The sequence below is a fragment of the Macrobrachium rosenbergii genome, chromosome 8 (genome assembly GCF_040412425.1).
Source record: "Macrobrachium rosenbergii isolate ZJJX-2024 chromosome 8, ASM4041242v1, whole genome shotgun sequence".
NCBI classification, from domain to species: Eukaryota; Metazoa; Arthropoda; class Malacostraca; order Decapoda; family Palaemonidae; genus Macrobrachium; species Macrobrachium rosenbergii.
In genome coordinates this window covers 14,910,441-14,927,508 of record NC_089748.1, presented here as the reverse complement: position 1 = coordinate 14,927,508, position 17,068 = coordinate 14,910,441, and the positions used below count along the sequence as shown (strand labels likewise).

The window sequence follows — 17,068 nt, the reverse complement described above, 5'->3', positions numbered from 1 at the left end:
ATTAGTATTTTTTTCTGTTTTTTTCAGAGAGAGGTTGTCAGAGGAGGTTCCAGCAACTGTTAACTGTGCTGAGTCGCTACCATCAAAGGGCCCAGGGGTACTTAAAACTTGAACACTACTGAGCATAAAGATTGAGGTACAGTATATATAAAAAAAATTTTTAAATAAATAAACCTGCAAGCCTTAAAAAGATATCATCAGCCTTTCATGGAGTTTATCCTTCCACCAATGGCACAAGTGAGAACTGACTCCCAAATGTCTGCTCCCTACCCTACCCAACAGGGGATGACACAACATGATTAGAGTGGCCCAAGTGTAAGCCAAACCTGCTTGCTAGGACTGATAATATTACTAGAAAATACAATTATCCCCATCCTAATCATGTTATGGACAAACCAGATAGAATGCCAAGAGTCCTATCCCCAGAACCAGATCCCCCTGGAATCCGTGGTCCAGCCCTGAAGAACAGTTCTGCCTTTGAGCTATCAATGCGATAACTCTCAGGTCCGAACATTATCGGGCAGTTGGTGGTCCTACCACATTTCTCACTATTTAGCTTCAGATATAAACCCATTCCCAGCTTATGATATCTTTTCCTATTTATCAGGTCCAATAAATTTTAGCTCAAGTGGAAAATTCCACAAAAATTAATCCAAATAAATATATACAGTAATGGTATATGGGACTCTTGGACTCAAACCTGGGAACAAATTCCTGGGGTTCAAGAGCCCCCTCACCACGTCAAGTGGTCCCACATTGAGGGGGAGGGGTTCTGAAAACCAGATAAGTGAAATTATTCCATAATAATATAAATAATCCAGTTTTTTAATCATGCATCTTATATGGTATAGTTTCAAAACTGTGCAGTACCAATTTATAACTTACCTGTTTTTAATCTTCCTAATTTAAACTGAAGCCTTTCTAGTGTTTTTGCCAAGCCTACAGCAGATGCATCACCCATCCTGCCAGCAGGACGGACATCTAAACCAATGTTAATGGATCCTCTCAGAAACGTGCCTGTTGTTATCACAATACTCTGGCATGGAATTTCCTGCCCATCCTCAAGTATTACTCCTTGACACCTCACTTGAATACCATTCCCTAAAAGATTGAATTTTTAAATACTAACTAAAGCACCTTAGTTTCACCAGTACCTTAAGAATGACTGGCCACCTTTATAAATAAACTGTACTGCTTTTTATAACATTACAGTATGTATATGTATCTACTCTGTACTCCATAAAACTGGTAAGCAATATAAAGTTTACTTTTTAATCAGTAAGGTTCTACATTTAAACCTCTGAAATCATTCATGACAAATACCCTCCTTAGAAGAATCAGGCACTCTAGGTTCTCCCAACATTAGGTCCTCTACAGATCCTTCTATGATAGAGAGGTTTGGGGTCTTGAACAGCTCAGACTGCATGTGTTTCTTGTAAAGCTGACGGTCAATCTGAGCACGAGGCCCCCACACTGCTGGCCCTTTTCGTTTATTCAACACCTAGTAAAAGTTGGCAATAACAGTAAAAATTAACAATTATCATCTCTGAAATTATATAACTCTGAATGGGACTTTACTCTTTAAAGTTCTCTCTCACTAATTTTTTGTACTAACACCCAAAGCTTTTCACAGTTACATAAAACAGTCTGCATTCACTTCCATATTAATGGCTGTATTATAGTAATGTAATATGAAAATGGTGATTTAATAGTCAAGCGGATTTCTTATGAATAACCATAATTTTTACCAATGTAATCAAAATGTAATAACTTCATTTGATTCTTTTCACCATATGTAAATTTCCATCTTGCTCCAGACTAAGTATAACTGAAAATTAATAAACTTATCTACTCAGGATTGCCCTACAGCACCTAAAATTATATGCACTTACCATTCAGGAAAACTATACTTCAAACGTTAATGTACACAATATATCACAACAATATACAGTACAGTACTAAAAAATAAATGAGAAATATTGTACACTGCTGTAGTTACAAGAACTATTTACCCTATATCTCAAAATAATTAAACAAAATTAGGCAGCACTCTACTGTGTTGAAAGCCACTCCACAGTCACACAACTATTCCTCAGCTAATCAAGATATCAACATATATGCCTCACTGCCTCCTCCATGCAAGTACTGTACTACAAATGGCAATAACAATCTTTTTACACTGTACCTTATAATGGACCCCCGATAAATCACACACACGACCACACAGGCCATCCAGTGCATCAACTTCTTTCATCAAATGGCCTTTTCCAATGCCACCAAAAGATGGGTTGCAAGACATCTCACCTTCAAGAACAGATTATTAATAAGTTAAATACTAACTCTGTAGTGCCAGTAAATTAAGGAGTAGAGTCTTTAATAAAAATAGTTTGTTTCCTAATACTGTATATAAATCAGTACCTAAACATCATGAAAAAGAATGACTTATGTTCACATTTCACTCATCATTTCAAATGAAATCCTTCAATCATATGGGAGTTATAAAATGTGGGTCAGCCAATCTGGTCGAGATATCTACTGTAATATATAATAATAATAATAATAATAATAATAATAATAATAATAATAATAATAATAATAATAATAATAATAATAATAATAATAATAATAATAATAATAATAATAATAATAATAATAATAATAATAATAATAATAATAATAAATAAATAAATATATATATATATATATATATATATATATATATATATATATATATATATATATATATATTTTAATATATTTTTTTTTTTGTTTTAACGTGCTTTTATACCCATTTTTTATATGGGGTAAGCACGGTGCCTATATCAAGAATTGTGGGCAGTGGAAACAGACTGGTATATAAAAACATCTTTATTTGTGCCAATGTTTCAAGACAACTAGTCTCATTTTCAAGGCTGCAATAAAAGAATAAATATTGAGAATACATATAAATTATACAAAAAAGTCTTTAAAAAACATTTGTACATAACCATAGTTTGTGCATTGCTGGGGGTACCAACCTATATAGAAGGGAGAAGGAGGGCGAATAGAATGTGGGTAAGTGAAAAGCAAGGAAGATGGTTACAACAGGTAGAGAGGGGTGGAGAAGTTTTCGGCATTCAACAATGGTACTGTCTGTTTGATAATTAACGATTCCAGAACAGAGAGTGCTAGCTCGGAAGAGGCCCTTGTAATGATTTTAAATTGATCGTATTCGATGTTATTACCACATTTTTTGGCATGCTCTCTGACATTTGAAAAATCGGGATTACTTAGTTTATTGCCCGTTCGATAGCTCACACCTTTGTGAGAATCAGCGCAAACCTTAAGAAGTCTTTGGGTGCAACCCATGTAAGTTCCTCAAGAACACCAAGGACAATCATATTTATATACCACCCCAGACGTCATAAGGTCGCTTAAACGGTCTTTAGTATTGAATAAAGAACCAATTTTCAAAGGATTCTTTTGAATTAGATTAATTTTAACTGCTCCATAATGGCTAGAAATAATTTGAGAAAGCTTTTGGCTAAAAGTTTTATCATGTACAAATGGAACACTCGCATAGATTTGAAGTTTGGGAACAGTTGGAATTTTGCACTTTGGCATGAAGTTGTCTAATATTTTCTGCACATATTGAAAAATAAGTTAGATGGAAAATAATTGTTGGTGAAAAAACAGTGTAAAAATTGTATTTCCTTGTTAAAAACATACCAGTTCGAGGATAAATGGAAGGCTCTATATAAAAGAGTAGACAAAGTATTTAGTTTAAAATTAAAAAAACAGCTACTAAAGAAGTGGTGCTCTGTCCACCAATTGCACTTCTTCAGGGGCTTCAGGAGGCTTTGGAAGGTCCTCCTTCAAGGGCTCGAGAAACATGGTGATAGGCAGCTGTTGCTGCTTCTTCTTCATGGTGACAAGATTATTACAAGGTGCCATGCATGCATCAATGGCATTTGAAAGCTTTATGGAGCATTCCATATGGGATCCCATGCCCCAGTCATCTCCTGCAGCTCCATGGCTGCCCTCATAATTTGGTACAGACGTTCCAAAGACAGGCCCTATCCTCCTCCTTGTCCCCATCCCCTGAACCTGCTGCATCTTCTTCCTCTCTGGGAGACTTCGTCAGCTCTTCCAAATCCTGGTCTGTCGGGGTAAGAGTGGGCATCAATGAGGGTGCTAACTTCATCCTCGGTGATGTCATTGAAGCCTTCTCCACCAAGTGTCCTCACCAACTGGACTGCCTTATCAATGGCCAAATTTTAATTTCTCCGGGAGAGAAGCCCTTATAATTGTGAACAAACTCTGGCTACAACTTCTTCCAGCAAGCATTAAGGGTCTCCATCTTCATATCCTTCAACAACTGGCCAATGACAGTCAGACATGTGGCAAATATGAATTTACACCAACATTCCTTGAGTGTATATTCACTGTCATTGTCCATTGCCTTCACAAGGTGGTCGAAAGAGTTCCGGGTATGCAGTGCCCTGAAGGCACAGGTCACTCCCTGGTCCATAGGCTGGAGGAGAGAGGTGGTATTGGCAGGGAGGAACTTGAGCTGGACTCCCTCATAATAAAGATCCAGAGGGTGGCCACCAGTATTATCCATAGTCAACAACACCTTGAACTCCATGCACACGTCACTGAGGTAATCCTTAGCTTGAGGGATGAAGCTCTGAATGAACCAGTTAGACTTAAGGACTTTGGTGATCCAGGCCTTGGCGTTGTACATCCAAAACACAGGCAGCAAGTTCTTGTTCTTATTCTTGAGGGCCCTGGGGTGTGCAGCCTTGTACTGTAAATGAGGTCTGGCTTCAGCATGAAGCCAGGAGCACTGCCACACATGATGAGGGTAACCTATCCTTTTGGGCCTTAAACCCAGGGGCTCTGGCTTCATCCTTCGTGAGGTCTTATCCATATTGAACACCTGTTCTGGATGGTAGCCCTTGTTCCTGATGATTTTCTTGAAGGTCTCCGGATATTTCACGGCTGCTTCTGTGTCTGCTGATACAATTTTGCCACGCAGGGAAACAGACTTTAGGTGGAAACGCTTGCTGGCCTGAAAACCATCAGGAGCTGACGATGGTCCTGCTTCTTCCTCTTCTTCTTCAGCAGGGTCATCGAAGCCTAAGAAATCTGCTTTCCATACTGCTGGTGGAGTATTTGTTCCTTCTCACAGATGATGTTGCTGTCAAAGGGAATGTTCTTCTTACAGCAGTCCATTATCCAGATACCAAGGCTGACTCCATCCTCACATTGCTCTTATCACGCACAGTGGAAACTGTCTTGGCACTACCGCAGAAGTTAGCATCCACGGTCTTACTTATATCTGCCTCTTTCTTCTTGATGTACTGGACAGTAATCTCATTCATGCCATAATGGCGGGCTCCTGAGGCATAAGTTTTCCCTTCTTTCAGCATTTCCAGAAGTACGGTAAACCCGCTGTATTTGCGGGGGATGCGTACCGCAGCCCCCCCCCCTGCAAATAGCTAAAATCCACGAATACTTAAAACCCCCTCTAAAAACACTTAGAACTGCCTATTTTGATAGTTTAAACACAAAAAAACTCCTCTAAAAATGCTTATACCGGAGTATTTTAATAGTTTTATCACAAATGTGCATTTAATCATGAAAATATGAAAATACAGTAATCAGTGATTATTTCTCAGTGAAAAATACCGAGAATGGGCGAATTTTCCGCGAATAATGGGTAGATACGTTCCATAGAGAAATCCTGCGAATACGTGAGTCCGCGGATAGTAAGACCGCAAATACAGGGGGTTTACTGACTACCTTCTCCTGGAGCTGGAGCATCATGACATTCTGGCAGCTAGGCGCTTCACCAGAAGCCTTAGAAGGAGCAGGGCATTTAGGAGGCATCTTAGGGCATGATTAAAAAATGTACATAAAGATTAAAAACGAGACACAAAGATACACAAAGTACTGTACGCAGATACGCAGCGACAAGCTTGAACAGGAGAGGTCTAGGCAGTGAACTGGCACAGGTGTAGGCTCCCGCAGCCCACCTCCGTGAGACAATGTCTTGGGGGGGGTACAGCCAATCAGTGCCAAGGGTACACCCAATCAGTGCCAAGGAAAACGAATGGCGCCCCTGGATTGGCTTCTTTGCAAACGTCAGCCAATAGCATGTCATGCCGCATTGTGCCAGTTATTTCAGCTCAACAAGCAAGCTTTGTGATTGAAATCTGCACTTCATATGGTAAACATTCTATAAGGAAAAAATATATTTTATTGATATTTTTCTGTGTTTACAATAATATTAACATTTGAAAATTAGTAAATAATTTTTATTATAAAAAATTTATTTAGCCACAAAAATAAAATAAAAGTAATTAGCAAATATTTTAGATATTCTCCACTTAAAAGTCTATCCTAAAACACTTTGCATAATATCATTTCAAAGTCACCTTACAACATCATCCTTAAAAATATACAGCATGGCTTACAGACACATGAACACTCCTACAACTGTTACTGTACTGTAAAATCAATAATGTATAAGATACTGTGGTGACTGTTACATACGATAAACTAGGTACTATTAGTAAATTTTGTTTATCTGGAGCCACAGTTACCAGCAATGCCACTTTTCCCTAACACCATTATCTTAAGCTTATAATTTGAATAAATCCTACAGCACATATTTGTGTCAACTTTCTACCAATGTTTGTTTACTGGAGTAATGTGCTCAAATATTAATATTTACTTACTAGTTGTACTGGCACTTCCATTCAAAATACGTATATGTAAAAAGGTCTACTGAACATTAAAAAAAATTAAACAAAAAAGCCATTAAATATGAAAATGGTTACCTATTACAATCAGCCATTACCCAAGCAATTAACATATTCTTTTACTAATCACAGAAATACTAAATTACAAAACAACACAATTCAAATGACTATACCTATAGTGGACTTCTTGTGGGTAATCAAGAGGGTCCTGGCTCCCATCCTAGCAGCTGCTGCACAGGCTTCAGTACCTGCATGACCCCCTCCAACAACAACAACATCAAAAGCATTTTGTTTGGTACAAAGAGACTGGAAAAGTACATGTTGCTTCTTTATTGTGGATATTTTTCTGCATAAACAATGCATCGTCATGACTCTGAAAAAGAAACAAATAAGGTTTTCACTTTATTATCAAATCAAATGTAACTGCTGATCATTTTCCTTTGCCATTCATTTGGACAATTATATAAGCGTTACTGTTCTCATTTAAAAGAGAAAAAATAAACCATCTGATTCTTCTCAGTCAGGTAAAGTATGACTTTAAATGAATTTACAAAATGTTTATGGGAGTCTATGGCCAGGCTAGGATGCTAATATAAATCATATGAAATCAGGATTGATATGACAGTACAGGACAGGTTAGGTTAGATTAGGTGCTGCTCTCTTCTAACTAACCAACCTTCGAGTTACAGGTCTTATTGTTAAAAAATAGAAAAACAACTTTCCTCTTATTTGATTTTCAAAGATATAAAATTCAGCCAAACTATTACAATATGTACACTAAACTTGAATGTAGTGCATTTATTTTTTTCTTAGCATGCTACACTATGCTCCAAGTTCAGAATTGCCATCTTCCAGCCCAAGACGTCTGTCTCACTACTGGTCCCTATATAAGTATGCAGAATTAAGGTAGCTTGGTAACAGGTTTGGGATAGTACTAGCAGCCTAAAGGTTGGGACTTCCCATTTTGATTTTGATTTTCAATGCACTAGATTTAAATAATAATGACAAATAAGTTTCTTGCCAATAAAAACTGTAACCTCTCCTTTCAATTGCACCAGAACAGCAGCTAGTGAAATACAAATGCAGACTATGTCCTTCCTGAAGCCTATGTTAGGCTACCCTAGCCTTGCAATACAGCACACTGTACAATTCTTTTAAAAGAAAATTTATTCTTTTCATACAAACTTATTATTCTAATACTGTATAGCCTACTGTGCATCAAGCACAAGCTCCACAAGAAGAGGAGTCCCAGCTGGCTGGCTGTGCATCCATGCTCCAGAGCACCTCTATGGACAGTTTGAAGTATTTCCTGATTTGTATAGAACTACTGCAACAACAGATGGATATGGAAATGGCACTTCCTATACAGTACTAATGGGTTGGTATTAAAAAATCAAATTTATTTCTAAACAAATATTTGTTTAACAAAACCCCATCAGTTAATCTCTGCCTAATTCTACAATGAGCAGCTTGCCACACTCTAAAAGAACCTTTCATTTAACCACATATCTCACTAGGTAGTACCCTCCACATATTAGTAATGGTAGTCAAGTCATTTTCTGTTATTGCTTTCACAAGTACATACACTTTATAAATTTTGCACTACTATTGTTATTCATTGTCACTGACTACAGTAGTACTTCATTAGGAGTACATATTTTCTTAGTAATTCAATAAACTATACTCTTTTTTCATTGTCTTTGCTTATATCCCTATTTTTTATTTTTTTGGTTAATAATCCAATTTCAGTAAGTGCCAGCTGTGCTTATGTATTTTGGTTGTTTTTCTACCTCAAGTCTTTTGAATATTAGTGCATAAACTGGATTATTGTGTTGTTTTGTAAGGCTCATCTTTATGTTTTCTGCATGATTTGTGCACAGTGTTATATGTGTATCATATTATAGTTATCATTATTCTTAGTACCTGTACCCCCATACTTTCTACCATAACTATGTAGTCATCATTATCTATCACTACCTAGATATTTTTTGCATTTTAATTTGTCCCTCTGCATAGTATTTATGAATCTAATCTCAACATTCGTAAATCTAGTATGTGTAATCAGCCAACCCATTTCTTACGAATCAAGTAATTTATGGGGATGTCTACAATGATTAACATCAGTATTTATATATACAGTAGCTATGTATCAATACAGTGCTACAGAGCTCTAGTATGTTATCCAAAAGTTGGCCTCATCATGGTCTACCTTATTGGTCCCACTGCTTTCATGGCATCCAATGAGACACTGAAGAGAAGGTACTGGAAAAGTTTAATTTTAAATACCTTCTTAAATATATGGAACAGAACTTGTATAAGCTCTTAAAAGACCTGCCTTTCCTTGTGCTCTCAGACCACACTCTTGCCACATCATACAATGGCACACCTAGAATGGGCACAAACAGCACCTGGCAAAAGCATTGGTCACACTAGCACTGGCAATTCCCATATGGGCACAAGCATGAGCAATGAACAGCCACAAGCAGTGTATAGGAGCCAATGAAAGTTACTAGACAATACAGACCATACCAATTACGTATGAGCCTGAGGAGAGCTTCATACTCCAAGATAAAAACATTCAACACACAAGCACATCCACAGTGATCAGATTTGCCATAACAGTGCTTGAAACTACCAGCTTGCCACTGATTAGTACCATCCACAGAGACCAATCAAGTGATGGAATAGAGTGAAGAATAACTTCTGTCATATGAGCTGGTGGTCCACAAAAATGGGCTATGTGTGTGTAAACATATACAGTACATGAGCACAGGAGATGTACAGCATGCAGAACACTGCAGAGGAAAGGATTCTCTCCTTAGGATGATACCAGCACAAAAACCCATGAGCCAGCACCAAGCAGCAGGAACCTTTATTGTAATAAACAGTAACCAGCCCAGAGAAAACCTGTGATGCTTACAAATCAACTCCATAGTCTTTGCTTTGCTTGGCTTCACAGTTTCCATCAGCTATAATTAGGTACAATGCAATAAAGTGATATTTCATAAAATTTTTGTAAGGTTTACTCATAACATTGGTGTTTCATAAAATTTTTTTAAGGTTTATTCATAAGTATCCCTGTACATAAAGACAGAGTATAACATTCCACAGTATTCTACTATACTATGGTAGTTAATATAATCTGAAATAAATGCTACAAACTTTGCGCTATTTTCAATTTGCATAGTGATCAATCTAAGAAAAGATAGAATACTAGGGTGTATATAAAATAATGTTATTCTGTACTGCAATATCATGTACAGTACACACTGTTGGCATAAAATGGGTCATGCAGATACTGCACTTCTGTTAGAGCATTATACTGGATACCTAAACTAATACCTACTTTCCCTCATTTGCAGGCAAGAGTCCTCAACATACAACAATGTGTTGACCTAAGCCCAAGGAACTGGACAAGGCTGTTTCAATATGATATTGTGAACAATGTTCTGAAAGTATAACAGTTAGTGGGACTGAACTGAGGGTGGCTGCTGACAATTTTGTGGGACTGCAAGTATCTCTGATTTCAAGGTTTCTGGAGGTTGCTTCTGATGTTTCAAACTTTTTTTTGGACTTATTAACTATAAGATTCATGGCATAGCTTTGGATGCTTCAGAGGAAGGTATCAGTGAGTTTTGAAAGAAATTCTTAAGTTTAGTTAACAAGCAATCACTTGTTGAATTTCAAACCTATTATGATGAAATTGGCTTGTTTTGCCAATGTGTGTGTGTGTGTGTACTAATAACTTGGGTGATGAGTTTGAGGGGAAGTTACTTGGCTGAAAGCTTTGTAAGAAAAATTTGTCTGGTATGTATTTACAAATACCTCATCCAGTGACTTGCTCTAATATCAAATGGAGAAATCTGGTATATATTCCTTAAGACCGGATAAATGCTCTCCTACTTCTTAATAATGCACATGCACATCCAGCTGGAAAAAGAGTTGGCTGCACATGACAGCAGTATGAGTATAAGGTGCCTTTTTATACCTCATAATAGATCTATAACCTTTAAACAATGGACTAGGGTATTACTGTGACAGCAAAGGGCACTACTGAAAGAGGTTCTAGGATGAGAGTGAACTCTGCAGAATCTATGGAACTAATTACATCATGTTAGCAATTCACATCTGGCCCCTCACTTCACAAGACATCCTGCTCTTACCATGGAGCACAGTTAGCATAGACTGAACACTGGAGAGGAGGCTACTACTGACTTCCTGGAGTTAAAATTTGTGGACCTCCAACAATGCTTTAGGAAAGTCAGGAAGGGCATCAGAAGGACAACATCTAGAAGTGTGTGAAAGTAGAACTTGGTAATTCTGGGTATCAGACTATGATCAAAGAATGTTTCTGCTACTGCTGCCATTAGCCAGATACAATGCCACTCCTGTCATGTCTAGGTTTGGCAAGGTCCAAGAACCATTCAACATCGTTTTCTTGCCATCCTGGTTATGTGATGTCTTGACTGGGTGCCTTCACACTGCAAGAACCTACATCATCAGCTTCAAACCGGTGGCACATCCATTCTATTATGCCTACTATTATGCATAAGGGAGCAAAGCCCTGCAGCCAGGTCTAGGCACAGCAATCTAAGATAGGTTAGGTTTGGATGCATCCCTGCTGAAATACATCTTTCATCTGCTTTATTAATAAATGGGTAATGTCTGAGGGACCAGGAGAGAAGTCCCTGGCTAAGCAAGCATGTTAGTAAAGCTAAGTCAGGTTAGGAACATGTGGTCATATTGACCAAAATGTAGGCAAGGCTGATGCCCCTGTTCAATTAATCTAGGAAAAGTCTGTATAATAACAGGTCAGTGTCTTCTAGTTTGCAGGTAGGCAGGAAGTATCTTCCTCCGAAGAAATAGGGGAAAAATAGAAAGATTATCATTGGTTCCATTTCAGGCAGTGATTGACAAGTTGGCAAGCTGTATATTGAAATTGTGCCTTCAAGCAAGACAGTTTGCAACCTCCTAGTGTAAACCCAACTTAGGAAAAATAGTAGAGCCAGCTGAGAACAATGGACACGTGTTCTGCAAATGCAAAAACTAATCTTTCCTAGAATGCTATGTCCTACCCTATCCAGACCTAATCTTCCTAATCTGATGTAGGGTGCAGTGGCCTAGCTTGATGTTGTGGGGAGTTTCAATCATCCTGGACTCCCCTAAGTATCACCCAGCATTGGAAATATGGACTAAGCTCCAACTCAGAAGTGTTAATGCCTGCTCCCGTCGATCTCAAAACTACCCAAAATAGATTTTTCACTCTGGGCTACAAGGATAGTCTATCGCTTTTTCTGAATTAGCAAGAACAAATGGAAGCCTAAGCTAGCCATTTTCTTTCCATCTTTTCTCACCCCGTCCATCAACAAGTGCACCCTTTAGTATTTTTGACATTCTTTTATTATTTATATTCTGCCCGCATTTCACACCCACTGATCTGGCAAACCGGAACCGGCTACCGGGGGACCGCTTGCAGCAGCCTACTTGAACCCTAGGTGGCCAGGTTTAGAGCAACCGGGGTTTGTACATTGAAGTTCTGACTTTAATGAACCTTCGGTTTGTCACCTGATTAACTTCACAAACTACAGTGAAAATTTGTAATTAATTGTCCAACTACCTAGACTACAACAGGGTAAGATGACTTGCGACCTAGTAGCCTAATTTGTTCAGTTAGGCTACGCTAAAGCTCCTGTCATGAGAACCCCTTCATGAAGTTTGACGTCCCTAAAAATCATAAGACTTTACTTACGTAATGTCCTATATCTTTCAAATATATCACATGTTAGCAACCGGATACCCTGGTTACTTAAGAGGAAGACAACGTATACGTAAAGACATGCATGAAAATTTCATCTGTCAAACATTGATCAGCTGTAAGATCGTCTGCTATACTTGCAAAAAAGTATGTCCAAAGGAAGCGTTCCCTTTACATTTTGGGATATTTTTATATTATATATAATAATATATTATATTATATTATATTATATTATATATATATAAATGTTAGTCATCTTGTTTTATTGTATTATTTAGACATGATTACTCTGTAGCTTGATAATGAGGCCTGTTTTTGTGCTTCCCCTATCTTCATTATATTGTTGGGTTTTGAGAAAGCGCCGTCTGTTAACCATTCATCAGGATTTTCCTCCGATTCGTCCTGGCTCAACTTCGTTGCATGGTGCCACCACTAAGTTTTCTGTTCGCCCTTCTGTCCATTCTACGGATAAAACTTCGCCGATGTTATAGTAGAACTTTCATACTTATAGCGTTCACCAATACGGATCATCGCACAAGACAGCATTCAGATCACCAAAAGACTTTGGAAGGCAGATTGCCCACTCCCTCCAGGCTCAGCGGTTGGTCCTTACACGTATTTTTAATTGTTTTGTTTTATTGTAAATAATGTTCAGTATTTCAATGTTCATCACCTAATTTTATTTAGCTAATTAGATATTATTGCTTTTGCAGCTTGATAATGAGGCCTGTTGGTAGCCTAGTCTTCGAAACGCTGCAACTAGAGAATAAATATGACTCCCTTGACCTGTTGATGTGCTTCCCTGTTTATATATATATTTATATATATATATATATATATATATATATATATATATATATATATATATATATATATATATATTATATATATATATACATAATGTTTTTACTTAATTGTGACGTATTTGTATATCTGAAGAGATTTTTCGAGCTGCAGAGTTAGACCTATGGGATGGTGTCAATCAATATCTAACCTATTATTCTATCGAGATTTATTGAAAAACAGTTCATTAAATATCATATATATATATATATATATATATATATATATATATATATATATATATTGTGCATTGTGCAGTTATATTAAATATATATATATATATATATATATATATATATATATATATATATATATATATATATGTGTGTGTGTGTGTGTGTGTGTGTGTATGTATGTATTATGTATGTATGTATGTATGTATGTATGTATTAGATGATAAAGAAGCACGAATTAAACCGTAATTGTTTATGCAGATGATACAAAGTTCTATCTGTTTATAGCTTACGTTGAAGACGTGTCCAAAATAAAGCACACAATGAAGAATGTAAAGGAATTATAGACAAGGAAATGCTACAATTAGATAAAGATAAAACACAATGAATGCTAATAAGTTAACAATAAGCATGACAATACTGATATTGGGCTGCGAATAGTTAAACAGTGAAGAACTCGAGTGCTTACTGAAGAACAACTCGACAAGTAATTTACTGAATGTTGTGAAAACTGTAACCACAAGAATAGATTACTGTAAATGTGACTAAGATGGTATATTGAATTATTAATGAGGAATCTACAAGGTTTAACTGATAAGGCGGCCAAACCATTAAAGAATAAACTGACATATGACAGGGCTACATTCATCCACGTTGAGGTTCGCCCTCATTGCCTAAGCCCACTAAAACTAGGACTCAGTATGAATAAGGTGTTTTGAAGAAGATCACGATAAAGAAATGTGAAACTGAAACATCCAAAAGACCTAATTGAAAAAAAAACTATTCAAATGAAAATATAACTGCATATCGATGTATAGGCTAGAGGAATTCAGAATGATAGGGCCAAGAAGCGACCAAGATACGGTATTAGACAATTGATTTTTGAGCACGTGGTACCCAGTCTGTTCAGAAAGTTGTCCAAAGAACTATAAAGATGTCAAAGTTAATGACATTCAAGAAGACATTAAGGACATGCTTATTAAAAACGGCCATGACAAAAAAAAAAACTTCATTTAAGACGCCTAACTATCACTGACACACACAGTGGGGATTTATCTAATGGGGCTAAGAAGAACCGATAGGGAGATCAAGAAAGTTTAATCCCAATGATGATGATATTCCTTAAATAACCTTCTCAGGACGATATCTTTTTGGGAGAAACCGATGAAAATTGATTTGTCGTCATAACAACTTATTCAGCTCTGCACCAATTTCTCCTCTTCGTTATCTGGAAGAGGTCAATCATCATTGAATAAACAGCGCAGTATTTAGCATATTTTATCAACTCTTGTTTGCTTGTTATTAAAAGTGCATTTAAGATATCTTGTGAACAAACCCACAAACATTTGTACGTGTTAATTTGAAGATTGTATAACTGCATATGTAAAATCATTTGGTGACCCTTGTAAAGATTATTCGTATTTAAAGAGAAATCGGCCTGTAGATGGTGAATTTTGACCTTGACACACCACCCTGCATATCTTTCTCCCAAAAATTGCTAACCTCGAGGTCAAATAGGCATGTATAAAAGCCATTGAGATTTTTAGTCCGTACAGTTCAGCTCCGAATTAATATGAGCAGCGTATCTAAAATTAGTGTAAAGAACTGATCCCGCGGAACACGTTCCTGAAATGTTTTCTTGCGGTCCTTCAGAATGACAATTTGACAAACATCTATGTCCTATAGATTTCGCCGACTTAACCCTAAGAGGATGTAAGCTTGCTAACGTAAGTAAGGTCATAAATATTTCGCAGTTTACCCTTCTGTTACTGTGTCACACACAATGATTCGCATAATTGTCCTTCATGGTGGGGAGAAGGTAGGCTGTCCCTGTCTCAGCCTTTTGTCAGTGTACCGTAGGATAGTGTGAGCAAATTTGTAACCACTTCCATGGGCTTAATCTGAGCAGAGAAACGGGGATTGTCATGGTCTTTAAAGCAGGTTGTGTATGGTTTTAATTGCCCAGACATTAATTATATGTCTGCCATTCCAAAGGCTTAGTCTAGTTTTCTTATTCAGATGTATTTTGTTCTGGTGGTCTAGCCAACTCTTAGTGTAGATGGTCTATTCAGGCTGGACTAAGTTCTTATGAGCATGGCTTATTAGGATATTAACAAGGTAAAATATATTTTTTGAAAGTTTCATTGGTAGGTTGGTTGAAGGATTCTTGTCTTTGTTTAGTTTGCTAATCAGTGTTTCTGTTGTCTGCTAGTCCCCATCCCATCTCTCTATACATTCAACAATCAAGGGCCATGGATTCCCAGCAAAAATTAACCACAGTAGCACAAAAAGTATGGAAATATGCAATAAAAACCAATGTTTCCAGAAGTACACATCCCAACCTAACCTAGTGCACAAACCCAACTTTAAGTTCTTTAAAATCAAACAAATAGTCTATATCTTGCTCTGTAATAATTTGTAGAGGTAGCTCTAAACAGTAGCTCCGGAGCAGCGATTTCCTTCTAACTTGACTTTTTCCACAGTTTTTTGGTTGCTAATTATGGATTTACCTTCAATTTTTTGTCGCACGAATGTAATTAACCTGTAATTAGCCCCCGAAGTCCATCCAACAAGGGGTTTCCATACGCGATCTTCACAAGACAGAGCACGGGTATGTCTGTTTGGAACGGTTCATATCCCGTCCGACAAGTGCAATAACTTGTTAACGTTTGGGTACCCCCAGGCCAGTGTTAAACATGGCAAAGGGACATTCCAATTTGGCCAACAACAAACAAACGGCTAGTATCAGAAGCCCTGAAAGTGTGGAGAAAACCAGTTTCAAGGTAAAAACAGGCACGGAGCTAATGCTTAGACTTACTTTTGTAGATATAATGAATAAGAGAGAAACTGCATTTAAAATGTTTTCATCTATCAATTCCATTATATGAAAACTGAGAATTTGCACTGTTTACTAAAATAAAGTGGTAAAACTATAGAACAGTTCTGCACACACTGTTACCTTGGAAATTGATTTTTCTTATACTTTTAGTGTTGCTGATGAAGGAGGTGGTGTTGTTTGTTGTTGGTCAATTATTATTAACCTCATCTCTATCCAACATGGTTGGGGACCCTTTAAGAACATGGGGTTTGGGTGGGAGAAATAAACGATGGGAGAAAGACCAAATTTACTCTTGTTATGAAATGGTTCCATACATGCACAAGTCATAGGGAGCCATGTGTTCAAGAAGGGATTAGCTAAGGAAACCTGTTATAAAAGGAGCTATACTAACCTAATCTTCTCTAACCTAACCTAACTTAGTAGCATGTGTTATTTGGACCCCTGGTGAAGGAAACCACTTTTTACCAAAAGCTCCCCAATGACTCTGCAGATGCGTGATAGCATTCCAGGATGGCCAGCATACAAAAAATATCAGTTCTGAGGTTAATTACAGTCAACCAACAAAAAATAACAGTAAATTCTTGATAAGCAACCAGAATACTATAGAAAAAGTCAATATCCAAGGTAATACCCCATATGGAGTTGTACTTTAGTTCTACCAAAAAATTAAGTGTATACATTGTAAACGCTGGAATTAGGGGTGAGTTAA

General features: G+C 37.1%; 2 protein-coding genes across 6 annotated transcripts in view; one reads left to right on the top strand and one right to left on the bottom strand.

Moving 5' to 3' along the window:
- The window catches only part of LOC136840615 (protein MTO1 homolog, mitochondrial), a 109,255-nt gene extending 96,571 nt beyond the window's left edge, over positions 1 to 12,684 (bottom strand). The window contains exons 1-5 of one of the 3 annotated variants that reach the window (XR_010853665.1): positions 12,499 to 12,666; positions 6,923 to 7,122; positions 2,186 to 2,304; positions 1,324 to 1,501; positions 886 to 1,101 (exon numbers count right to left, since the gene is read on the bottom strand). Coding sequence is in view for 2 of the 3 variants with exons in the window: in XM_067107321.1 (XP_066963422.1) it covers positions 886 to 1,101; positions 1,324 to 1,501; positions 2,186 to 2,304; positions 6,923 to 7,118 (709 nt within the window). In the remaining variant the exon portion in view is untranslated. Of the gene's footprint in view, positions 1 to 885; positions 1,102 to 1,323; positions 1,502 to 2,185; positions 2,305 to 6,922; positions 7,123 to 12,366 lie in introns of all 3 variants that reach the window. The other 2 variants (XM_067107321.1, XM_067107322.1) reach the window with 2 other exon arrangements.
- A 306-nt stretch (positions 12,685 to 12,990) lies between these two features.
- The window catches only part of Ent3 (equilibrative nucleoside transporter 3), a 147,287-nt gene continuing 143,209 nt past the window's right edge, over positions 12,991 to 17,068 (top strand). The window contains exon 1 of one of the 3 annotated variants that reach the window (XM_067107325.1): positions 12,991 to 13,105. The gene's annotated coding sequence lies outside the window, so the exon portion shown is untranslated. Of the gene's footprint in view, positions 13,106 to 15,072; positions 15,248 to 15,332; positions 15,462 to 17,068 lie in introns of those variants that run through there. The other 2 variants (XM_067107323.1, XM_067107324.1) reach the window with 2 other exon arrangements.